The sequence below is a fragment of the Oncorhynchus gorbuscha genome, linkage group LG21 (genome assembly GCF_021184085.1).
Source record: "Oncorhynchus gorbuscha isolate QuinsamMale2020 ecotype Even-year linkage group LG21, OgorEven_v1.0, whole genome shotgun sequence".
NCBI lineage: Eukaryota > Metazoa > Chordata > Actinopteri > Salmoniformes > Salmonidae > Oncorhynchus > Oncorhynchus gorbuscha.
The window spans coordinates 27,398,367-27,423,941 of NC_060193.1; the positions used below are offsets into that span (position 1 = coordinate 27,398,367).

Below are 25,575 nucleotides of genomic sequence, written 5' to 3' on the forward strand. Positions count from 1 at the left end.
CAGTCAATTTAAATAAATGTCATTAGGCCCTAATATATGGATTTCACATGACTGGGCAGGGGTTCAGCCATGGGTGGACCTGGGAGGGCATAGACCCACCAACTGAAGAGCCAGGCCCAGCCAATCAGAATGAGTTTTTCCCACAAAAAGTATTTATTACCTACAGAAATACTCCTCAGTTTCATCAGCTGCCTGGGTGGCTGGTCCCAGATGATCCCGCAGGTGAAGAAGCCAGATGTGGAGGTCCAGAACTGGCGTGGTTACACATGGTCAGCGGTTGTGAGGCCGGTCGGATGCACTGCCAAATTCTCTAAAACGATGTTGGAGGTGGCTTATGCTAGAGAAATGAACATTAAATTATCTGGCAACAGCTTTGCTGGACATTCCTGCACTCAGCATGCCAATTGCATGATCCCTCAAAACTTGAGACACGTGTGGCATTATGTTGTGTGACAAAACTTCATATTCTAGAGTGGCATTTTTTTTGTCCCCAGGTGCACCTGTAACAATTATGCTTGTTTAATCAGCTTCTTGATATGCCACACTTGTCAGGGGGGTGGATTATCCTGGCAAAAGGCAATTATCTTGCTCACTAAAACAGGGATGTAAACACATTTGTGTGCAACATTTTAGAGAAATAAGCCTTTTGGGCATATGTAATATTTCTAGGATATTTTATTTCAGCTCATGAAACCAACACTTTACATGTTGCGTTTATATTGTTGTTCAGGTTAAATTCCTATTTAATATGGATGCATACACCGAGTGTACAAAACACCTTTGTAATATTGAGTTGCCCCTCAATGAAGGACTTTTATTTTTTTAAACGAACAGCAAATTCCCCCATTGTGGCTAGCTTCACATAGGTGCTAGCTAGCACTATCACCTTCAAACTACTTAGCACGTTCACATACTTGCCATTGTATAAAGAAAGAGACGACCATGGCGAATTGTGACTATTTACAAACTCAGCTAACCTCTGTTTTGAACTCGCTTGTTAAAATTGCGGTCGTGGAACTACTGCGAATTGTGGAGGATAGCGCCGTTGAACTTCGTCTGGAGGTGTCCAAGAGTAAATTTGAGAACGAAGCACTGAAAATTGAGAACGAGTCTAACAAAAACAAGTTACAGAGTTTGGAAGCAGAACTGTGGACAGCGGGAAATCGACCATGTTCCATGTGTTATCGTTGTGTTGGAACTCCAGCTCGCGGTAAAGGTAGGGCAATTTGCTAACGTTAGTTTATTCGCTTGCAATGACGGAGGCGTTACAAACTGGACAGTGCATATGGATAAGCAAGAGACAGCATCTAGCTAGTTGACGTTCGCTTGCTAATGTTGTTTCTTCTGTTTGTGGCCCAGGTGGATGCGTCAGCCCCAAAAGAGATAGAGATGCTGCTGGTCCTCCTAATTCTTCAGAGGAGGACAATGCATCATCATGGCTGCAACAATCTGCTCATACCATGGACGAGGTACAAGTAGCTAGCTGTCTAACCAATATTGCTCCCAAGCTAATGTCACAACAGCAGTCTGTCACTTAATATATTTAGCTAGTTAGATAGCCCTTGATCATTATTCTGTTCTATTACACATAAGTCGGACTGTGCAGAGTTAAGAGTTTAAGAGCCCTCGACACTCAATCTGAACATTAAGACGCATTGCTTGCGGTACTGTACTGTTTTAGAAGCATAAGGACCTTATTTTTCATACCAGCTAGAAATAATATCCAATAAACAAAAGGTTAAATTGATACACACCTGTTTATAGGGTTATCGCCATATTACAGCGTGTGTTTATGAAAGACCGAGCGACCGCCCGTAATGATGAGCTATGTAACGGAAGAAGGCCGCCAGAAATTCACGTTTATAAGAGTATAATCTCGGACTACATAGATGCATAATTCGCATCCCATGTGCATATTCTTTCATGGTCTGTATGCAAACATGTGGGACTTCATTCCACTGTACTTGATTCAGACTACAGCAGCCATGGAGAGGGATGGGATTCAAATCGTTGTCATTAAGAATGAAGCAGGGCATGAAGGTACACATAGGAAGAAGGACCCACAGGCTGGAATTTCAACAGAAGGTGACAATTCACATTTGCCTCATGTCGAAAGTGTTGTTACATCAGATTGTATCAGGTCCCATTGTCGATGATTTGAAATAATGTACTTCACACTGTCCTACACCTCACTTACAAAGCTTGTGTCTCTGTTTGCAGGTGAGCAGCCATGTCCCAAAGTGGACATGGTGTATGGCAAGGAGTGGAGCCAAAGCCTGTGGCGAGACAGAGATGCTGTCAAGGAGGACTCTGCAGGACCATCGGTGACCCATCGACAGGTCAGTTCTCTTTAAGGCAGAGGTCCTTATCTGGTAAAGACATGTAAGCTTTACATACAGAAGCTGTTGATACGGTTGGGAGTGTCCGATTGAGACCTACAGCCACAAAATTAGATTAGATAAAATGTTTCTCTATGTCTTCAGTGCAAAATATGATGATGACGCAAGTGCATCATATGATAACACCTTTAGATATGAACTTTACTGCTGGCATGCAAAAACATTTGGGGACCATTTCAACAGTGGACTAATGAAACAATACTACATGGTTCTTTTGAGTAAAATATCCCTTTTAAGTAGATCAGTCTCATACCTTCTCTGGCTACTTCACTTGACTGAGTTCACATTCCAATCACAACAGACTCTGCGCCTTTGACAATGAATGGGAAAGAAAACGAAAGGATGTAACGCAAACTCAGAGTTGACAGAAGTGAAATTGGAGGAAGGAGTATGATGGCAAGAGCAGTAGGGATGTAATAATGCACTTAAATGTACAGGTCCCCCGGTTCAAATATTTTAAGAGGAGCCAAACCGATTGAACATTGAATCACCGGTTCACAAATGTTTTTTTAGTCATTGTTATATTCTGAAAATATCTAATCTGTTGTGACTGAGTTGATGCTTCCCCTCCTTCGGTTCAGTAGCCTATGAACTTTTATGCTTGTAACTGTATGACTGTCAGATAACTGTGCGCACAGTTCGGGAGACAGCTGCTCGAGCCAACGAGAGGTAGGCCTATCCCTGTTCCAATAGGCTATTCATACATCTGGGTGGCATCTTTAACATTCAGATGCTTATAAAATGTCTTTCACAATGTCATAAATCAGACTATTAGTTTAGTGACAAGCAATGTAATTTGCTTGTCAATAAACTAATTGTTACCAAATGCACTGTAGGAAATTGTGTTTTACCGGAGTTGTGTAGCCTAGGGGCGTGGACAAAACTCACATCCAACTGCAGATTGGGGCTTTCAGTCAGATTCTATTTAGATATCTCGGGTTCGCCATAAGAAATAGTATTGGTAGTTTTTCGTTAACCTGTTCCGGTAAAAATGATTGTTTAAGACGGCAACATTTATTTTCTGGAGCTGAGCATGGTATCATTCATTGGTCAAAGCATAAAATTCCAAAAAGGTATAACCATTTGATTTTGAGACCCCATAAAATCCAAAGCTTCGTTATATTCATTGGCTAATACCAGGCTAATTTCTAAAGATAAATAGTGTCAGGACAAGCTCACTATTTTTTTTTATCAGTAAAAATGAGAAGTTGGGTGATGGTGATTTCAGATTAGAAAGTGGGGGGGGGGGTCAAAAAGCATATAAATTGCCCACACCCCATATCTGATAATGGGATGGAGGATGCTCTGTCTGCCCTATGGCTCAGGGGCAGTGCCATCCGGGATCCTTGGGACGTCACTACCCTAATTTTCTTATTATTCTTTAATAAAAAGTTAACTGTACAATCTGCTTCCTGCTGTTTAGGGAAAGGCAAGACCTATTTCAATTTTTTCTATTTTTTAAAGAAGCTCACTTTAATTCTTAGCTTTTTAACTAGCTCATCGGTATGTTTTTTAAACTTTAAATCCTAGTCAATCCAAAAGCCCAGATTTTCATAGGTGGGAACCCGATCAATAGGAGAACCATTTAATTAATAAATTGAGTGTACAAAACATTAAGACCACCTGCTCGTTCCATGACATACTGACCAGGTGAATCCAGGTGAATGCTATGATCATTTGATGTCACCGGTTAAATCCACTTCAATCAGTGTAGATGAAGGGGAGGAGACAGGTTCAAGAACGATTTTAAGCCTTCAGACAATTGAGACATGGATTATGTATATGTGCCATTGAGGGTGAATGGGCAAGACAAAAGATTTAAGTGCCTTTGAACAGGGCATGGTAGGTGCCAGGCACACCCGTTTGTGTGTCAAGAATTGCAACGCTGCTGGGTTTTTCATGTTCAACAGTTTCCCGTGTGTATCAAGAATGGTCCACCACCCAAAGGACATCCAACCAACTTGACACAACTGTGGGAAGTATTGGAGTCAACATGGGCCAGCATCGTTGTGGAACACCTTCGAGACCTTGTAGAGCTCATGCCCTGACAAATTGAGGCTGTTCTTAGGGAAAAAGGGGTGGGCGGGTGCAACTCAATATTAAGGTGTTTCTAATGTTTTGTACACTATGTAGTCCATCTGATTTTTTTTTGTTGTTGCGAGAATTAGAGAACAACATATTTAATCTTGGCCAACCAGGGCATTTTGTGAGGCAACAAAGTCAGATTGCAGCTCTAACAACACCTGGTCTACAGTTGGGGCAATAACATACATTACATTATAGTCTGCATACAGATTAATATTACAAGTTAACAGACCAATATTATTTATGTAAAGAGAACATGTCCCAGTACCGAACCCTGTAGTACACCTTCGTTAATATCCAGGAACATAGACTTAACACCATCAGAAATGACAATGTTCTGTCTGACAATTCTAAAACCACTTGCAAGAAGCCTGGTACAGGCCTATTTTAGTTGACCTTTGAATTAAATTGCGATGGTCAACACTGTCAAAGGCCTTCGAACAGTCTATAAATAAGGCAGCACAGTGATTTTTATGATCTAAGCAATTTAACACATCTGAAACTGTGCTATGCCCAAGTCTAAAACCAGATTAGTGGACATTAACCATAACCCTAACCATTATTAAAGTTCCACATCAATGGGGTAGGGATGTCCCACGGATCCCGGATAGCACGGATCTATGGCTCAGCTCCGGTACCTACACACACCATTGATGCGCACAAACACTTTTTATTTGATTTATCTCTAACACGCTGATTGAAAAACATAGCTCTCTCTCCACAGTGGCTTACACCTGGGCAGTCAAGCTCTGTGGACTTACGAAATCTGCGCCGGCGCCGAAGAGTAAGAACTCAACCGCACCCTCAAAGGAGAGGGACCTACCTCAGGTACACCCCCGAGCAAAGGGCCAAGATTGCGCGGATGTGCATGGAGGTGGGTGCACAGATGGCCGCAGCCATGATGTCTGAGGAATTGGGAAGACGCATCAGCCCCAACACTGTGAGGTCCATGAGGATCAGCTACGAACAGACGGTCGAAAGCATGGGCGTCCAGAAAGTGGAAGACCTACCCCATTTGAGGCCATTCAGAACAGACATGTTTGATGAGGAGATTACTCGCTTCGTAATGGTGAGGAAAAGAGCTGGAGGTCAGGTTAGCCCGTCCATGCTGATGGTAGCCACACGAGACATTGTGATGCGCAGAAACCCAGAGATGCTGGCAGAGAATGGCGGTCATATCCTAATCAGCACAAATTGGGCCCGTTGTTGGCTCCGGCGGTTGGCAGGAAATAGAATCACGTCAAAGAGGTAGTGAAGATATTGCAGGAGTCCTCTACTGTTAGGACAGTGTTTTTACATTAATGAGAATTCCTCGTGTTTGTGTTGAAGTTAAGGAAGATGTGTAACATTCCGTGTTGACTGGTGTCCAGTGTGGTTAGGAGAATCTGCATGCAGTATGTAACCAGATGCCATTGTGCTGTGTTCTCTGAAATTAGTGTTGGCAGTTCATATCTTTAGTATTCACATTTTATGAATATTCAAACTTTTTGAAGCGAACTATTCAGATAAATGCTTTTCAAATTTTGTAAGGGGATGGATGGGTTTAGTGTTATAACAATGTTATGTAACTTGGCTTATGTGTTGTATGAGGTAACCACATACGCTTTCGTTTGCTTTTTATGTATATTGATGTGTGTGTATATAGTGTAATTGATGTTATCATGCAAGGCTCAGCTGCAAAAGAGACCATGATATCAGCATGACTCCCTGCTTAAATAAAAGTTAAATTAAATCAAGTTTATGAAAATAAATATATATACACCTCAAAATCCTTAGTGCCTCTTATGTTTTATTTCTTTAGTACCTTAGCGTGTGTGTGAGCGAATGTGTTCCCATTACAGAGAAGCATTGGCATGTGCCATGGAAAAAGTAAAATGAAAGCTGTAACATGTAATATGTCAAACACACAGGTCAAGACTGTTTCGGCTCAGAAAAGGCAGTGTTTGTGTAAAGAAGTCCGTCATAGAAGATGAACCTGCTGACTCATCAGATGCTGGTACCCAGGTACATCAAAATGAACCTCTTTCCATTATTTGTGTTATAAAATAGGGGGGGGGGGCTGCTTGTTGCACTCAGAATGTGAGAAGAAAAATGATGCTTCTGATCGGTCAAGCCCTGAGAGGCTGATTATTCAGAATCAAGTACATTTACATTACCCGGAATATGACTTAGTGAATAGGTGCTGCCAGCAATGAACAATGTACAAACAGAATACAGACTAGTATAAGGTAATTAATGGAAAGGTGCTGTGTTGGGCTCAAATGCCTTGTATCAGGTACAACTTCAGTATATGGAAATGTATGTGTAGACAGTGTGACAAACGTTCCTCTTGGTCTTTCTCCACAGCACCAGAACACCACTGAATCCTGTGATGTGGAGAAAAGTTGTGCATTTGGAAGTTTTGAACCAGAAAGTTGTTTGAACTTTGAAGAAAACCACTTCTTGACTTCACCAGTCAACATCATGGTCCCGAAATGTGTGAAGCTATCAGGTGCAGCAGCGGTCATGGACACCCAATTAGACAAGTCCATGGACTTTGACAACATGAACAACTCCGGTAGAAAGAAGAGAGGGAGAAAAAAATGGCCCCTGTAAAGGCAATGTAAATTACTGTTTTGTATGTGGAGAGCCCCAATCGAAGATCTCCCGCCACTTGAAACAGCACTAGAAGGAAAATGCTGAAATTGCTTATGTCTTAAGTCTTGACATAGCTTCAAGACAGAGGAAAGTGTTGCTGGAGAAACTGAGGAACAAGGGAAATTTCCAACACAACACTAACGTCGTAAATAAGGGATCCGGGTGTCTCAAAGTAAAAAGGAAACCCAAACCGAATAGTGGCGCGAAGAGATTTGAACCTTGTCTTTACTGTAAAGGTATGTTCATTTGGCAAGATGTGCGGAGGCAAATGGGAAGATGCCCTTGTAGACATGAGGGGGGAAATAAAAACCAAGAGCATCATTATGGCAAGAAGCAGTACTTACAGAGTTGCTACACTTGACGAGTGAGCAGCATGTTTAATAAAATTGATGTGCAGCTCACACCTGACGGGGGGATTAACTAGCACTTGTATTTTTGCCTCACCACGCTGTCTTCGCCCTCGTTTGGGTGCTAGCAAGCATGCTAGGCATCAACAGCCAATCCATTAGGGTCTAGAAGCTATAGTGCTGCGTAATCAATCAAATGTATTTATTAAGCAATTTTTATACATCAGCAGGTGTCAAAGTGCTATACAGAAGCCCTACCCAAAATCCCAGATAGCAAGCAATACAGAAGCACGGTGGCTAGGAAAAACTCCCTAGAAAGGCAGGAATCTAGGAAGAAACCAGACTGAGGGGTGGCCAGTCCTCTTTTGTCTGTGCCAGGTGGCGATTATTAAGGCCAGATTGTTCTCCAAAATGTTCAAACGTTCATAGATGACCAGCAGGGTCAGATAATAATCACAGTGGTTGTAGAGGGTGCAACAGGTCAGTGTATTAAGAGTAAATGTCACGACTTTTCATAGCTGGGCATTCAGAGGTCGAAATAGAAGGTGCGGTAGAGAGAGGGAGAGTTGAAAACAGGAGGTCTGGGACAAGGTAGCGACTCCGTTGAACAGGTCAGGGTTTCAACCACCAACTTACCATCCTGAGACAAGGTCGAGTATAGCCCACAAAGATCTCCACCGCACGAGCCCGAGGAGACGACAAACCGGACAGGAAGATCACGTCAGTGACTCAACCCACCTAGGGACGGCAGGGAAGAGAATTAAAAAGCCAGTGACTCAGCCCCCGTAATAGGGTCAGAAGCAGAGAACCTAATGGAGAGGGGAACGGGACAGACTACACTCAATCATAGGACCTACTGAAGAGATGAGTGAGTCTTCAATAAAGACAAAGGACGAGACCGGGTCTGCGTCTCTCACATGGATAGGTAGACCATTCCATAAAAATGTATCTCAATAGGAGAAAGCCCTGCCTCCAGCTGTTTGCTTAGCAATTCTAAGGACAATAAGAAGGCCTGCGTCTTGTGACCGTAGCATATGTAAGTATGTACGGCAGGACCAAAACTTGAAATAAGTATTCTGACAAGTCAATGCACAAAAGTTCTATATGCATTCGCAGGAAAACACTTTTGGCCTTTGTTGCTAAAACATGTTTAATTCACACAAACATACAGTTTCAGTATTGATTATTTTAAATGCAAGAACATGTTAATTTGCTTTCATGAGTTTATTCTCTCACTGCCCTAAGTTTAAGACAAGGGTTTTGCTATCTTGGAATTAAGAATATTTCCAATAACTTTATTTTCAAGAATCTAATTTCTTAACTTTTTGCTTAGTGCAATACATTTTTCAACAACTTTTTTGAGGAATACCAACTTTGCTAACTTTTCTTCTTATTAAGTCTATAGTTAAGAAAAAAATGATAGTTAAGAAAGTAAGTCGCTCTGGATAAGAGCGTCTGCTAAATGACTTAAATGTAAATGTAAGAAATGTCTTATGAATGCTTTGTGAATCTGGGTCCCTTGACGTTTACCACATTTAGCCTTATTCTACAATTGATGGATAATTTTTAAAAATCCATCAACACATAATACCCCCATAATGACAAAGCAAAACAGTTTTAAAAAAAATTGTGCAAATTTATAACAAACTGAAATTTCACAATTACATCAGTATTCAAACCCTTTGCTATGAGACTTGAAATTGAGCTCGGGTGCATCCTGTTTCCATTGATCATCCTTGAGCTGTTTCTACAGTTGACGGTGCATGTCAGAGCAAAAACCAAGCATTGCTGTTCCTAGGCTGTCATTGTTAATAGGAATTTGTTCCTCAACTGACTTGCCTAGTTAAAATAATGGTTAAATACAACATAAATGGATGTCGAAGGAATTATCCATAGGCCTCCGAGACAGGATTCGGCACATATCTGGGGAAGGGTACCAAAAAATGGCAATGGAGTAGAATGTCCTTTTTTACAAGTAATCAGAACTGAGCTTCCCAGTTCATCTACACAAAAATGATCCCGGGGAGGACCCCGTACCATCTAAGCAAGGGGACTGGAATTGATAAAACTCGCAGTTTAACACACAAAATTAACCTCTTTCCCTAAAGTATGAAAGGGGAGGTTAACTTGGCCACAGACAATCGATATAAGATCGACTAAGTTTCAGTCATTAGATGTTTTTGTTGCTTTAACCAGAGTTAGGTACCGTCAATAAATTGCACAATGTAAATGGGACGATATTTTCATGTTGCACACCTTTTAGTTGTCTAATTTAAATGCGTTCAATATTTATATGCATTTTTACAATTTATAGTTGGTTTGAAGTTGTCATTGAAATTTAGAGCTACTGACATTTTACAATATTGTCCCATGTAATTGTGTAATTTTCTGATGGTTCTTAACCTAGCCCCATTGGGGAATATCGAATGCCACAACAAATTGACAATGGGCATTATGCGTCTATCATCGTCCTAAACGTGTATGCGTGTACGCACTGCAGTGTTGTAGAATAATGGACCGTTGACTTTCAAACTTTTTTAATTCTCGGCACAGCTCAAACAGTTTCTCTAACTTTCAACACATTCAAATTAGTAGAGGACGCATACCGGAATTGTGGGGAGGTGGCGTACAGTGTTTCAGAGCAGATGGGACATGGGATGCCGGACTATCGCGTTTCAGGTCTGGACAAGGATTTGGGATCGGGTCGCGTACTTGGATGCTGCCAGCTGTGGGCAGGTTTGAAATAAACCCAAGCCAATGGAAATTTATGGTATTCTTTATTCTGTGACGTTTTTCCTCTCGTAATCTCGCAAATCTCCGTTTTGGACAAGACTTTATGACCGAAATGATCATATTTACACATTGTAGTCAATTTTGACACTAGAATACATGTTTGACTCATATCTAGGTTTATGTGTGGTGTTGTCCAAAACGGAGATTTGCGAGATTAGGAGGATTTTTTTTTAATTTGGCCCCAGACAAACGATATAAGATCGACTAAATTTCAGTCATGAAATTTAGTGGTATTAGAAATAGTTGATGAATATTGAGGTTACAGTCGAGGAACATTGAGATAGAAATATAATTTAAAACATAATTTGAGAGACATTTGTAGCACATTAAGTACATTAAGTAAACACAATATTTTGACTTCATTTTGACATCACAGTTGCTTGTTGTATAGTTGAATTGATGCCATTACATTTGAAATCAATCTCAAATTAAACGAATTCAATTCGAAATGAATTTTGTATTCGCACAACACGATACTTATTGCGTGACCTCGTGATAAATCTCGTCAATAGCTCCGCCCCAAATAGGAAGTCGTGCACAACCATTGTTCAACCATTTGTTTTGCCAGGGAAAAGGTAAACCTGGAGGATACGAGTCGATTTAGATCAAGTCTAAACATTCTCTCAACAAAGTTAAAGATTTACTAGCAAATGACAATGGAGAATGCTGCCCACCTCCAAAGTCAGCTAACCTCTCTCATGAACGCGGTAATGAGGGCAGCGGTCGTGGAAATAGTCAGACTTGTAGAGGGCAGCGCTGTGGCCCTTCGCGACGAGTTGTCCAAGAGTAAACGGGAGAACGAAGCACTGAAAGCCGAGAACGAGTCGAATAAAAATAAGATGCAAAATTTGGAAGCAAAACTAGCTGCGGAGCAGCGTTCTCTTGGTTGTCATGTAGCCGAAGCTGGTGGCGGTAAGGTAGTGTGTGTGGATAGTTGAAAGCTTTTTATTGTATTGATTTTGTTAACGTTACACGATTTCTTTCTGGGCAAATAAAAATGTCATGGTTTCTGTTTATGGTAATTATATAGATCAATTTGTCCAAACAAAGGAAGATGTTAAGGCTTGTGCAGAGAAGACCCGTGCAAGGCTACAATCTTTGCAGCCAGCAGGCCAATCCCAGGTTAGTATATTGTATAAACACAGATGGAACAATAAACCAGATATTTCACCGGATGTATATTCAGTGCCAAATATGGTATAGGGGAGTTACTGCATATGCGCTTCAGAATAGGCGTTCCCAAACGGAAAAACATGCTAGAACACGCCAATAGGATCCGGCTAGATCGTACTTGGCTCTGCCCCACCCTCCTTTTTTTTGTTCTGCCAACTGAATAATTTGTTCCCATTGGATATGACAGGCTGTGGCCCGTCTTGTGTTAGTTATAAAACATCTTTGGTATAAACTCAGTTCCATGGTAACGGACTGAATCTTGGGAAGGCCCTATACCATTAAAGTTCACATTTTTAAATGGTAAGGTTAGGGTCTTGGTATATGCGTTCTGGCCAACAGCTTGCAGATACACTGCAGGTTGAGAGATTTAAGTTCCTTGGTGTCCACAACACCAACAAACTATCATGGTCCAAACACACCAAGACCGTCGTGAAGACGACATGACAAAGCCTTTTCCCCCTCGGGAAACCAAAAAAAATTGGTATGGGTCCTCATATCCTCAAAGTTCTACAGCTACACCATCGAGAGCATACTGAATGGTTGCATCACTGTCTGGTATGGCAACTGCTCAGCCTCCAACCGCAAGGCACTACAGAGGGTAGTGCGTACGGCCTAGTACATCATTGGGGCCAAGCTTCCTGCCATCCAGGACCTCTATACAAGGCGGTGTCAGAGGAAAGCCCTAAACATAAAAAAAAAAAAGATTCCAGCCACCCAAGTCATAGACTGTTCTCTCTGCTACCGCACGGCAAGCGGTACCGTGGCGCCAAGTCTAGGTCCAAAGGGCTTCTTAACAGCTTCTACCCCCTAGCCATAAGGCTCCATAAGGCTCCTGAATAGCTAATCAAATGGCAACCCAGACTATTTGCATTGTCCCTCCTCTTTTACGCTGCTGCTACTCTGTTTATCTATGCATAGTCACTTTAACTCTACCTACATGTACATATCACCTCGACTAACCTGTGCTCCCGCAAATTGACTCTGTATCCCCGCAAATTGACTCTGTACCGGTACCCCCTTGATATAGCCTTGCTACTGTTATTTTCCGACTGCTCTTTAATTATTTGTTATTTTTTACTTATCTATCTTTTACTTAACACTTTTCTTACAAGCCCTTAAACAACAATGCAGTTAAGTAAGCATTTCACTGTAAGGTCTACCTACACCTGTTGTATTCAGCGCATGTGACAAATTTAAATGTGATTTATAGCCTACTTCAGGGTGAGATTGTTATGGACAAAAGTGCAGGTTTTTTTTTTTGTCAAGCGGCAGCCAATCATTGACCGTCATGTCACCAGAATAAGACTATTTATTGGGATGCAGCATCAAGCTCACCACTGTGCACTTTCATCACCCTGTGAAGTTCATCGTAACTTATGTCATCTGTAGCCTAATAAACGGCATGCTTTCCCGAGTCGTAGTGGGAGGACATAATAACATGTCATACATAGTGTTTACTTCGATATGGTTGTTATCAATATTTGGGCATAAAGGCATTTCAACCACCATTTTCTCACGTAATTAATTTTACAGACATAAAAAGATCGTCAAGGTCATCATGCGAGCCAGTTTCATCATAGCGCTTGATGGTTTTTGCGACTGCACTTTAAGAAACGTTCAAAGTTCTGCACTCTGTATTAACTGACCTTCATGTCTAAAAGTAATACGGGACTGTCATTTCTCTTTGTTTGTTTGAGCTGTTCTTGCCATAATATGGACTTAGCCTTATTTGGTAAAATACCATCTTCTGTTATCATCAGAGTTGTATGCTTTATTTAATTCTGCAATCATTTCTTTTTAGGTTGACATATTTTAAAGTGAAATATCTCAGTCAATTATTGTGGAATTGCCTATAATTATATACTAACCTGTATATTCAGATGAGGTGTTCAATGCATGCGCTATGTGTTATGTGCAGTTGTTTCCTAGTGGAAATCATGTGGGACGTCATTGTGTTTGATGCAGGCTACAGCTTTCAATAAAGGGGAAGGCCTAAAAGTTGTTGCCATGGAGAAGGATGGAATACAAGTACTTCGCATCAAGAAGGAAATACATGAAGGCACAGAACATGACACACCATGTCCAATGACCGGTGAGTGCGACAGTAAATCATCAGGTATTGGAAATATGGATACATCACGACTCTGTTTGAGAATAGTGGATAATTATTTTTCCTCCCCTAGACACACAACAAGTTCATTTGAAGAGAAAGTAGTTTTTTTTTACTGTAATGGCAACTGTAATTGCAGGTGAGCAGCCGTGTCCCAAAGTGGACATGGTGTATGGCAAGGAGTGGAGCCAAAGCCTGTGGCGAGATGGAAAAGAAATAGGAGACCGCAGTGATGGAACAGAGGAGAAAGAAACTCCAGGACCATCAATGACCCAGCATCAGGTCAGTCCCCTTCCCCCCCTCAGAGGTTATTTATCTGAATGAAGGCTTATGTAATACAAACGCACGTGATGTTGACATGGTTGCGATTATCCGGTTGATTGTGACCTATACACACACACACCAAGATGGAACTCGCACAGTGCTTCATTCCATGATTTGATTCTATTGAGCCATGTTGTGGTCATAAAATAGAAACGAATCAGACATTACGAAGGATGGGAAAGCGAACTAAAACGCCGCATTCCAACAGTCAAACCAAACGATGCAAACGTTCTTCAAGAAGGAATCTTGTACCAGCTCTTCAAGTGCTTTGCGTCTCCCAAGGTCCTGCAGTAATAGGAAATGAACAACAAACTCAAATCCCCTCAAAAGACAATGGAGAACAATAAAATATAAACCCGAAGCTTATTGAATGTACAGAAATAGCCCTTTGTATAAACATGGGCCTCAGACTACCAGGCAGGCTACCAAGTCCCTTTACGTGTTTATTTACATACAATTCGTCGTCTTCTTACAGAACGGAGGTTCCACTTCAGTGCAGTAAGCTGAGTCCATCCACTCCTATCTTCAAAGTCTTCTGTGATCCTGAACGAGACACGTATCCCGACTAATGACTTAAGAGGGAATTTCTGAATTCTGTTCTCCTTGTCACTGACTGGTCATGACAGATAGACTGCAACGTTAAAGATCCTTGTCTTTATTTACTGGTTGGCCCACGGGACCTCCTATAAAACTGTCTCAAGGGGGGTGGACAGTAGTCGTGTGCCACGTCAGGGTCAAGATCCCCAGTGCACCGAACCCCCAACAATGTCCAGGTGAACATCCCCTCCCCACCATCAACTTCCAAGGGGTCTGCGACCACATGCCGCTTCATCAATATCTTTGCGGAGCTGCCTAGGTCTATGAGCGACTTGAAGGTGCTCAGGCATAGTCCCCTGTAGAAAAGTGCCCTGTACCCTCCCCCCAGATGCTTCCTCCTGGGCAACGGCGTGTACCCCTGTCTACAGACGCCTGTGTGCCTCATCACACCATATCCAAAGTCTGATTAGAACCCAGAGCAAGACCAGTTTAACCAGAACCACGCCAAGGCTCTCTTCCCCCATCGAGAGGACCTTCGACATCATGAGAAAGTGCTGGCACATCTTCCTCCCGCCTCTCAAGCTCCACCCATTCTTCATCCCGAAAGTGCTTGCAATGTGCACTGTGCTGCATAACATCTGCCTCCGGACCGGGGACGTGCTGGAGCCAGTAAAGATTGAGGATAGAAACGAGGTGACTGATGCTCTGAAGGAGTGGCTAGTGTCGAATGAGACTAGCAGAAAGGCTGTGTTTGGCTTAACAGATCTCTACAATGAAATGAATGGCCTCAGTGAATGATGGGCGGTGGTGGAACTGTCGCTGCCAACCGTTTCGTGAAACAATTTAGCAAAGTCACCTCTCTTATTCTAATGCTTGTATACAGTACCATGTATAAGATCCTCCACTTTATTTCAAATGATATCTTTTTTTATACTGTACATGTTTTTTTGGTGTAATTGTGGGACTGGTATTCTAACTATGAACTTGTTTTTTAATTTTTTATTATTGTTATTACTGTATGGATAATAAAAACATCCCCTGTGGTCTGCAGTGTAGCCCTGCATGTGGTATGCATTCAAGTCTTTGATAAAGCCCTTTTCATTGTGTCACCTAAAGAGACATTTTACCTTACTGGAAAATACATGAAAAGTTCATTATGCCAGGCGTATTTCAACCATTAATGCATTGTATACCAGTGATGAAACGGACCAAACTATCCTTGTATTCTTTGGTCGTTACTGAATGCTTTAACCTTGTGTGGTGTTCGGGTCTGTGGGACCCACTTTCAATGTTTACTCAAATGAAAAACCTGAGACTCATTGGCCTTGGCTCATTTTCTGTGAACAACTTGTAAAATAACATATTTTCATTGAGTGCACACTGCACTCCCCTACACATCTATATTAAATATGTGGTGTTTGGGTTCACTGGACCAGAGGGTAATAAAAGTGTGTTTGTAGGTGAGGAAAGAAAAGTTTGCGATGTGCCTTCCTCCTCTCTGCGGGTGCTGTTTCAACAGCACGAAGAACCTGTTTGTCTTCCTTCCTGTCTCCTGCTTTTCTCGCACACTCTTTACCCTTTGTGGTGTGTGAAAGTACACAATGTCTTGCCTGGAACCTGCACAATGTTATTACAATACATTATTTCAATACGTTGTAAAAAAAAATATATATATATATATATAAAAAAAATCCGTATTTTCCCACGCCCTTCCCCAGCCAGGTGCAAATTGGGGGAGGGACACAAATAAATAGCTTTCTGTGTGTGGCTTCTTACCACAATAATTCAGTATGGCAAAAATAATCTCTGCTCAGGGGGCCTTTTAGAAATACTTTTTTCAGAGAGAAGCTAGTCTTGAAGGCGTGTCTTCCACTTTGGAAGATTAAGAATTTTTCAAATATGAGGATCATGCCTCTGTCAATTTGGAGTCTGGCAGTGAGTTGGAAGAGGAGGATGAGATTGACCCTCAACCAGCCTTAGGACCAGCCTGTCACCAGCTCATCAGCGGTCTGCAGGAGGAGAAGTATAGATGACAAAATTCAAATTGAATGGTCTTCTTGACCAAGGAATGAGCCACCCCGCATGCCAATGTAGTAAGGATGCAACCAGAGCCTACGCAGATACTCATGTAGATACTCATGTGCAGGACATAGTCTTCTAATGAATTGTTCATCCCAGACACCATCCAGATAATCATTCTGGACTGCGCTAATTTGGATGGAATGTGTGTTTTTGAAGAGGGATGGAAGGAGATGGACCAAACTCATTTACATGCATACTTTTGGGTTCTTATCCTTACTGGTGTTTTCAGATCGAATGGTGAGTCCACAGAATCCCTATGGGAGGCAGAAACTGGCAGAACTTTTCTGTGCAACAATGTCTCTGGAAAACTTCCACATTACTTCCAGGATTATCCGCTTCAATAACCGAGACACCAGACCAGCTCTGCGGCAGAGAGACCAGCTAGCTGCAATCAGGTCCGTGTGGGGACAAGTGGGTGGACAGCCTTCCACTGTTTTACAACCCTGTGCTCAACGTTACTGTTGATGAGCAGGTTACGCCATTGAGGGACCGCTGCCCCTTCAGGCAGTACATACAGTCTAAACTCGCAAAATATGTAATCAAGATCTGGGCTGCCTGTGAGGCTGCTTCATCAGCCTGGCTTCCCAGAGGGACCAAGGGATGCAGGTTGTCCTGGATGTGACGCAGGGACTCCGTGGCCACATCACCTGCGATAACTTTATTTTTGATTTTTTACTTCACAAGCTGGGACAGGAGCTCCTCAAGAGGAAGCTGACAATGGTAGGCGGGATATGGAAAAACAAGCCAGAGCTCCCACCTCAGCTGTTGAATACACATTGAGTACGCTGCATAGGGATGGGAGAATTTGTGCCCAGGAACATCAAACAGAAATCATAATGGATTATACAATGGCACAAAAGGAGGGGTAGACAATTTAAACAAACTGGTGACTGGCTACCGCTGCAAAAAGAAGCCCCCTATGCTGGCCACTTGTGATATTCTTGGACATCTCAGCATACAACACTTATGTCATGTGGATGGCGTTGAACCCAGATTGGAACAGAGGGAAGCGCCAGAGAAGACGGCTCTTTCTCGAGGAGCTGGGAAAGACATTGGTCAGATCCAGAGGAGGCAACATCCCAAGGACCCCAGCTTCTGCAGCCATCGTGAGGAGGATTCAGGAGGATGATGCTGGTGCTGCATCCGCCTGACCCACGGAATCAACTACTCCAATACCGGAAGTAAGTTTGAGTGATGTTGGTGTGTGTGTGACTCTCCTACCTTGGCCTGCTGTAGCTATAATATGTGAGTGAGTGTGATGTTTAGTCAAATTCCTGAACTAAGTGTTTTCATCATTCTAGATTGCAACTGGTAGCAACAAGAAGAAGCGCTGCGACGTGTGTGGACCCAAGAAGGACAGGAAGACACAGTACACATGCGTCAAGTGCAAGAAATACATTTGCAGCACACACACAGTAAAACTCTGTCCCTCATGTGGTGTGTAGACCGGCCTTAATTTGTGTACCAATGAGGCTCATTTATCATTTCCATAAAATACTGTAAGTAAAATTTGTCCTTCCAATTTGTTCAGTTCAATGCATTAAACATCGATAGTGATGAAAACCTTGTTTCGTTTATTTGTACAATATAACCTTGATTTATTACACCCATATCTTGATTATAATAGATTTTCCTAATAGATGTTTTTTTTAACGAGTAGAGCTTTTATTGATAAATGTGATCTAGCAGAGGTAAATGGCAAATACTAACCATGTATGCTCTCCTATATTGCTTGTAATTAATATAAGTCAACGTTTTAAGTATTTGTATGGAAATTAAGGCTGTATTGTTTTAACCCAATAATGTTGTGGGTCCATCAGACCCAAGAACATTGGGTGAATAACAAAAAAACATGAAACACCACCCAACGTTTAATATGCTACTTGACTTTTTCCACATTTTGTTGTTACAGACTGAATTTAAACTGGATTAAAGATGCAATATGCAAAAATCGCTACACCTTTTCCTGGTTGCTAAAATTCTAATAGTTTGCCTTATTTCAGTTTGTGACAAAACAATCAATACAGTGTTTTCAGACCTCTTGACTTTTTCCACATTTTTGTTACGTTAGCCTTATTCTAAAATGTATTAAATAGTTTTTTCCTCATCAAGCAATACCCCATAATGACAAAGAAAAAAGGGTTTTTACATAAATATTCCGACCCATTACTCAGTACTTTGTTGAAGCACCTTTGGCAGCAATTAAGGTCAGGAGTCTTATTGGGTATGACACTACAAGCTTGGCACATCTGTATTTGGGGAGTTTCTCCCATTCATCTATGCAGATCCTCTCAAGATCTGTGAGGTTGGATGGGGAGTGTCACTGCACCGCTATTTTCAAGTGTCTCCAGAGATGTTCGATCAGATTCAAGTCCAGGCTCTGGATGGGCCACTGAAGGACATTGAGACTTGTCCCAAAGTCACTCCTGCATTGTCTTGGCTGTCTGCTTAGGGTCATTGTCCTGTTGGGCCGAAAGTTCACCTTCCAGTCTACTGTTCTGAGCACTATGAAGCAGGTTTTCATCAAGAATCTCTCAGTACTCTGCGCTGTTCACCTTTCCCTCGATCCTGACTAGTCTTCCAGTCCCTGCTGCTGAAAAACATCCCCACAGCATGATGCTGCCACCATCATCCTTCGTTGTAGGGATGTTGACAGGCTTCCTCCAGACGTGATGCTTATCATTCAGGCCAAAGAGTTCAATCTTCATTTCATCAGACCAGAGAATCTTGTTTCTCATGGTCTGAGAGTCCTATAGGTGCCTTTTGGAAAACTCCAAGTGGGCTGTCGTGCCTTTTACTGAGTGGTGTGCTGCAGAGATGGTTGTCCTTCAGGAAGGTTCTCCCATTTCTGCAGAGGAACTCTGGAGCTCTGTCAGAGTGACCATCGGGTTCTTGGACACCTCCCTTGTCCCCCGATTGCTCAGTTTGGCTGGGCAGCCAGCTCTAGAAAGTGTCTTGGTGGTTCCAAACTTCTTCCATTTAAGAATGATGGAGAACACTGTTCTTGGGGACATTTAATGCTGCAGAACGTTTTTGGTACCTTTCCCCAGATCTGTGCCTCGACACAATCCTGTCTCGGATCTCTACGGACAATTTCTTAGACCTCATGGCTTGGTTTTTGCTCTGACATGCACCGTCAACTGTGGGACCTTTTGTAGACAGGGGTGTGCCTTTCTGAATCAGGTCCAATTAATTGAATTTACCACCGGTGGACTCCAAGTTGTAGAAACATCTCAAGGATGATCAATGGAAACCGGATGCACCGGAGCTCAATTTCGAGTCTCATAGCAAAGGTCTGAATACTTATGTAAGTAAGGTATCTGTTTTTTATTTGTAATAAATGTGCAAAAATGTCTAAACCTGTTTTCACTTTGTCATTATGGGGTTTTGTGTGTAGATGGATGAGGAAAACAAGTAATTTATTCCATTTTAGAACAAGGCTGTCACGTAACCAAATGTGGGGGGAAAAAGTCAAGGGTTCTGAATACTTTCTAAATGCACTGTATATAGTGTACAGAATCATTGCACCATCTAAACCGCTGTGATATTTTAAATAACCAAAAATATTGTATTTTCAGCTGTTTGAAGCTGGTGTACAAAACTGAAAAGTAAAAGACTCAAAAAGGAGATGGGAAGCATAGAAATAGAACACACAACCCATATCTACAGCTTCTTAGACTTGCTTTCAATGAGAGACAGATCTTTAACTCACATTTCAATTTGATTGAGTCGCCTAAAATGTTATATTGCAGCTTTAAATAGAGCTTGTTGGTCACTGGCCAACACAATAGCCCATAATGTCAAAGTGGAATTGTGTTTTTAGAACATTTTTGCAAATTATAAAAAAATTCCTTGTCATTCAACCCATTTGTTATGGCAATCCTAAATAAAATCAGTAGTTAACGTTTGCTTAAGTCACAAGTTGCATGGATTCTGTATGCAATAATAGTGTTTAACCTGATTTTTGAATTACTAGCCTCATCTCTTTACCCCACACACAATTATCTGTAAGGTCCCTCAGTTGAGCAGTGAATTTCAGACACGGATTCTAGCACAAAGACAAGGTAGGTTTTCCAATGCCTCGAAAGACGGGCACCTATTGGTAGATGGGATAAAATAATAAAGCAGACATTGAATATCCCTTTGAGCCTGGTGAAGTTATTAATTACACTTTGGATGGTGTATCAATACACCCAGTCACTGCAAAGATACAGGCATCTTTCCTAACTCAGTTACTGAACCGGAAGGAAACCACTCAGGAATTTCACCATGAGGCCAATGGTGACTTAAACTGTTTTAATGGCTGTAATAGGAGAAAACTGAGGATGGATAAATAACATTGTAGTTACTCCACAATACTAACCTAATTGACAGTGAAAGGGAGCCTATACAGAGTAAAAAAAGATTCCAAAACATGCATCCTGTTTGCAACAAGGCACTAAAGTAATACTGGAAAAAAGGTCGCAAAGCAATTAACTTTTTGTCCTGAGTGCAAAGTGTTATGTTGGGGGCAAATCCAATACAACACATTTCTAAGTACCACTCTCCATATTGTAAAGCATAGTGGTGGCTGCATCATGTTATAGGTATGCTTATAAGGTCTGGTGAGTTTTTCAGGATAAAAAATAATCAAAATGGAGCAAAAAATCTTAGAGGAAAACCTTGTTTTTTCCTGCTTTCTACCAGTATTAGGAGATTAATTCACCTTTCAGCAGGACAATAACCTAAAACAAATGGCCAAATCTCTACACTGGAGTTGCTTACTATGAAGACAGTGAATATTCCTGAGTGGCCGAGTTACAGTTTTGCCTGAAATCTACTTGAACATTTATGGCATGACCTGGAAATGGTTGTCAAGCAATGATCAACAACCAAATTGACTGCTTGAAGAATTTGTATTTGTGTGTGTGTACATTTTACACATTTTTCTCCACAATTACATGATGTCCAATTAATAGTTAAAAGTCTTGTCCCATTGCTGCAACTCCCGTACGGATTCGGGAGAGGCGAAGGTCGAGAGCCATGAGCCCTCCAAAACACGACCCTGCCAAGCCGCATTGCTTCTTGTCACACTGTTCGCTTAATCCGGAAGACAGCCACGCCAATGTGTCGGAGAAAACACTGTACAGCTGGCGACCGAAGTCAGTCTGCAGGCGCCCAGCCCACCACAAGGAGTCACTAGAGCGCGATGGGACAAGGACATCCCAGCCGGCCAAACCCTCCCCTAACCCGGATGACGTTGGGCCAATTGTGCGCCGCCTCATGGGTCTCCCGGTCGCGGCCGGCTTTGACAGCCCGTGATCGAACCCAAATCTGTTGTGACACCTCTAGCACTGTGATGCAGTGCCTTAGACTGCTTGTGCGATTTGGGAAAGCTTGAATCATTTTTTAAAAAGAATAATGGGCAAATGTTGCACAATCCAGGTGTGGAAAACTCTTAGAGACATACCCAGAATGACTCACAGCTGTAAATGCTGCCAAAGGTGCTTCCATAAAGTATTGAGTGTGTGAATACTTATGTAAATTTGATATTTCTGTATTTAATTTTCAATAAATTTGTGACAATTTCTAAAAACACGCTTTCACTGCGTTATGGGATATTGTGTGTAGAGGGGTGAGAAAAACATTATTTAATCCATTTTGAAATAAGGCTGTGACACAACAAAAATGTGGAATAAGTCTATGGGTATGAATACATTCCGACGGCACTGTATATTATTTTGACAACTGATCATTTTGATAATTAAATAAATATGAATTATTTGGACTTTTCACAGAAAAGGAGAATTGTCCATTATGCAGATGATTGGATTGAAGAGGACTGGATTAAAGAGGAGGGCGTACCAGTGGAAACCAATGAAAGTGTAAGTGTTTGGCGAGTAACCATATTTAGTGTTGGTGAAATGGATGTTAAGTGGTCAATTAGGAGCAAAACATTGACAGTCAAAAATAATATTATTTTACCATTGAAACCTTGTTTATTGTTTATAATAAACAAATTGTTTACCATGTTTTTGCAGATTGATGCTTCAGTCATCCCATTCATGGCGGACAGTGATTTGTCAGAGTATGGAGACGGACTATCCACACTTTGCAGCCAAGCGAATTGCATGGATGCCATGACAGAGAGCTTGAAAGGCAGATTAGGGTCTGTTAGGGATAAACAAACCACACGATTAAAAACGGGATTGTTGGGGAATACCAATGCCAAGAAGAAACAGAGAATAATTGAACTAGGCTGGATGGACTTCAATGAAAAGGGTAAAGAGTTCAAGCAAGTCAGGACAGTAAACGGTGGCGGTACAAGACACCTCTATGTTGACAAAAAGAAATCTGTTGAGGAAATCAAAGTAATGGCAGAGGAAATGTTCTTCCCAAATGGACTTTCAAGGAAAAACACACAACTGGAGGACTATCATCGAGAAATCAGATGGAGGTACTCTCAAGTAAACAATTCAAGCACTGTGGAAGAGCTTTATGAGGAAACCAAAGTGGGATGTCTACGACTCTATCTTTGCACAAAGGCACACAGTGTCTGCGATTTTGGGGTTGTAGTCAGTGCCGCCTCTGCCTATACACAGAGTACGCGCTGCGCGTAGGGCCCCACCTGTACACAGTAAACGTTGCGCTTAGAACACCACCGATTGGTCTGACAATCAGGGCTGTAGCTCTGCCGCTTTCCACCCCAGATATCTATAGTTTAATCTGACGGATTTTGATGGGGGTATCTTTATCACGTTAGTTAGATTGCATCAAATAGACTCAACTGCCTAATTCTTGAGGACACAATTACCATATATTTTTGATTCATTAGATCATAATGTATATACAATAATTTAGTGTGGAAATGTTTACTCAATGTATTAAAACTGGGACTTGTTTTGTTTGTACCAATGGTCTCCAATGTAATTTTTTGCTGATGTGGAATTTGTTTATGATCCTTTCTTTAGTTAGGCGTCAGGTAGCCTAGTGGTTAGAGCATTGCGCAAGTAACCGAAGGTTTGCTGGATCAAAACCCCGAGCGGACAAGGTAAACATCTGTCGTTCTACCCCCGAGCAAGACAGTTAACCCACTGTTCCCGTGCTGCAGAAGACGTGGAATGTCGATTAAGGCAGCCCCCCGCACCTCTGATTGGGCGATTGTGCTTGTGCTTTGCTGAAAAAATACTACGCCCATTGTGAGATGGGTCAGATTGACCCGCACAGTTCAGACAGTCAAAGAATCAAGTAAAAACAAGACAACTTTATTTTGTCTTCTCAGACCTTTCAGGAAGAAGAAATACAATACCAAAAACTCTATATTTAATAACTATTTGTCAAACATATCTCACAAACAAGCATTTGTTTCCCCAAGTAGGCATTTGTTTTGTATTTCCCAGTAACGATAACACTTCGGTGTCATTTGACCCTTATTGTTCAAAAGTATCCCTTCACAGTCTTTCTCTCCGCGTGTTGAACACAATGTACCTGTGTGCTTGACAGTCTACCTTGACTTCGTTGGGGTGACGGTGACCATTCTATAGCACCACCTTTAGACTTTCATGTCCTCTCTTCTCTGGGTGATGGTTGTTGTGTGCTCTCTCTCCTCGTCTGATGGAGGGGATGGTATGGCAGACTCCTCCTCTGAATCCTCTTCACCAAAGAAAAATGCGCTATCTGGATCATCAACAGCGTTGTCCTCCATCTCTGAAACCTCTTCTCCTATTTGACTGTCACAGTCCAGAATTTGTGATAAGGCTTCATTGACTGAAAATCTTTCGGAGCTCCTTTTTGACTGTCTGTGTCAGAGATCTGCTGCTCTCGCACTGAGAAGGAGAAACTTTGGTCACTCATTTTCACCCAAACATAATCATACAAGTGCAACCAGAACCAGTCAAAGCAAAATACAGAGACACTTGTTTATTTTGGACACGTGCCAATATCGATACACATGAAAGCCTCCGGATCAAAATGACCCACAACATCATGTTTGTATACAGAATATGCACAGACATTCCACAACACACCAGTGTCCACGTTTTGAAGTTAGGCTCATGACCCTAAATGAGGAAAAGGTATTTCATTTCATGGAGAAAACAAACAGGTTAACTAGTATTTTAGACAACTCAAAAGTGGAAATGGGTCAAAATGACCCGCAACATCAAGACACATTTCAGTTGAATGCATACAACTGACTAGGTATCCTCCTTTCCCTTGCCTCCTGTGTGAGAAGTTGAACACAACAGTTCATTGCAGCCCTCCCGTTATCACTTCCTATTGCCGAAAAAAAATTGTAGTCCACGATCTACATTTATGGGAGGAGCATCTCAGCAATATGCGATGCTGTGTTTGATTCTGCCCGGATCGTGGCAAATGAAGGTTACGCTCTACGTGAGTCTCTTACTTCAGCGTAGCCGTTCGTAACGATTTGGCGCTCGGGCCACGTGGAGTGATACATTTACGGTGTAACAATTTTTAATAATGACCTTCATGTCGTCGCTTTGGTATTCACAACGACATCAGCTTTGCTTACAGTCGCGACAGTGAAAACATTGAGCTGACTACCACGTTTCTCGTCACTACAAGGTGAGTGGGCGCAATGTGAGTCTGGCCTCTTCCGCGGTTTGATACGGAAAGCGGGAATGAATTACCACAATTGTTTCAGTTAATCGTAGCGATCAATTGTTTGGGAGTATAATCGTGTGAATTGGTTTTCGTCATTGTCTGTTAGGTGATGCGACAGACAAAGCCGCTCTTGTTCACCGGGCTTCTGGGATTTATAAAGGGGCCCCTTTTTGTAGTGTTGCTAGAATAATGTCACCTGCTTACAACTGTCAAATGGGTTCTTTAGTGAAATTAGATTATTGGTATTTAATATGCTGAAGGGAAATATACATCACATTCCCCGACATCTTTAGGCTGAGTACAATTAACGTTACTCAAGTTTGCTCGTAATGCATATGCCCACGGAGGCATGCTGTAATTCACCGAAGTCTACGTCAAATCCTAAACCGTATTTTCAATTGAACTAGATGTATTTAATTCTATTGAAATTGCATATCTGTTGAAGAATGGCGCGACAGGTGCATTGCGGCGTGCTCTCAACAGT

At 41.8% G+C, this 25,575-nt stretch overlaps 3 protein-coding genes across 5 annotated transcripts in view; all 3 read left to right on the plus strand.

The window, feature by feature from the left end:
* The first annotated feature begins 657 nt into the window (after positions 1-657).
* On the plus strand, positions 658-6,366 carry LOC124008568. Its single transcript, XM_046319942.1, has 5 exons — positions 658-1,216; positions 1,360-1,469; positions 1,974-2,085; positions 2,221-2,339; positions 5,209-6,366. The coding sequence occupies exons 1-5, from the start codon at positions 943-945 to the stop codon at positions 5,734-5,736; spliced, it is 1,143 nt and encodes a 380-aa protein (XP_046175898.1). The 5' UTR covers positions 658-942; the 3' UTR covers positions 5,737-6,366.
* Positions 6,367-10,645: 4,279 nt separating this feature from the next.
* Positions 10,646-23,377, plus strand: LOC124008393. Of its 3 annotated transcripts, XM_046319651.1 has the most exons (6): positions 10,646-11,173; positions 11,292-11,383; positions 13,400-13,526; positions 13,684-13,826; positions 22,265-22,351; positions 22,508-23,377. In XM_046319651.1, the coding sequence occupies exons 1-6, from the start codon at positions 10,912-10,914 to the stop codon at positions 23,084-23,086; spliced, it is 1,290 nt and encodes a 429-aa protein (XP_046175607.1). In that variant the 5' UTR covers positions 10,646-10,911; the 3' UTR covers positions 23,087-23,377. The 3 variants fall into 3 exon arrangements, with proteins under 3 accessions (XP_046175607.1, XP_046175608.1, XP_046175609.1); XM_046319652.1 differs by lacking the exons at positions 22,265-22,351; positions 22,508-23,377 and adding an exon at positions 17,789-18,545 and having other exon boundaries at positions 10,662-11,173; XM_046319653.1 differs by lacking the exons at positions 22,265-22,351; positions 22,508-23,377 and adding an exon at positions 14,344-15,724 and having other exon boundaries at positions 10,762-11,173.
* Positions 23,378-24,815: 1,438 nt separating this feature from the next.
* LOC124008534 (equilibrative nucleoside transporter 2-like) overlaps positions 24,816-25,575 on the plus strand; it is a 28,241-nt gene continuing 27,481 nt past the window's right edge. Inside the window, exon 1 of the mRNA XM_046319876.1 lies at positions 24,816-25,052. The gene's annotated coding sequence lies outside the window, so the exon portion shown is untranslated. The remainder of the gene's footprint in view (positions 25,053-25,575) is intronic.

Excerpts from the sequence above, each read along its gene's own strand:
- LOC124008568 (XM_046319942.1), top strand. The coding sequence starts at position 943 with ATGGCGAATTGTGACTATTTACAAACTCAGCTAACCTCTGTTTTGAAC. Across the intron at positions 1,470-1,973 it reads CTGCTCATACCATGGACGAG|ACTACAGCAGCCATGGAGAG; the intron begins GTACAAGTAGCT and ends TACTTGATTCAG. Across the intron at positions 2,340-5,208 it reads CATCGGTGACCCATCGACAG|TGGCTTACACCTGGGCAGTC; the intron begins GTCAGTTCTCTT and ends CTCTCTCCACAG.
- LOC124008393 (XM_046319651.1), top strand. The coding sequence starts at position 10,912 with ATGACAATGGAGAATGCTGCCCACCTCCAAAGTCAGCTAACCTCTCTC. Across the intron at positions 13,527-13,683 it reads CACACCATGTCCAATGACCG|GTGAGCAGCCGTGTCCCAAA; the intron begins GTGAGTGCGACA and ends CTGTAATTGCAG. Across the intron at positions 13,827-22,264 it reads CATCAATGACCCAGCATCAG|AAAAGGAGAATTGTCCATTA; the intron begins GTCAGTCCCCTT and ends GACTTTTCACAG.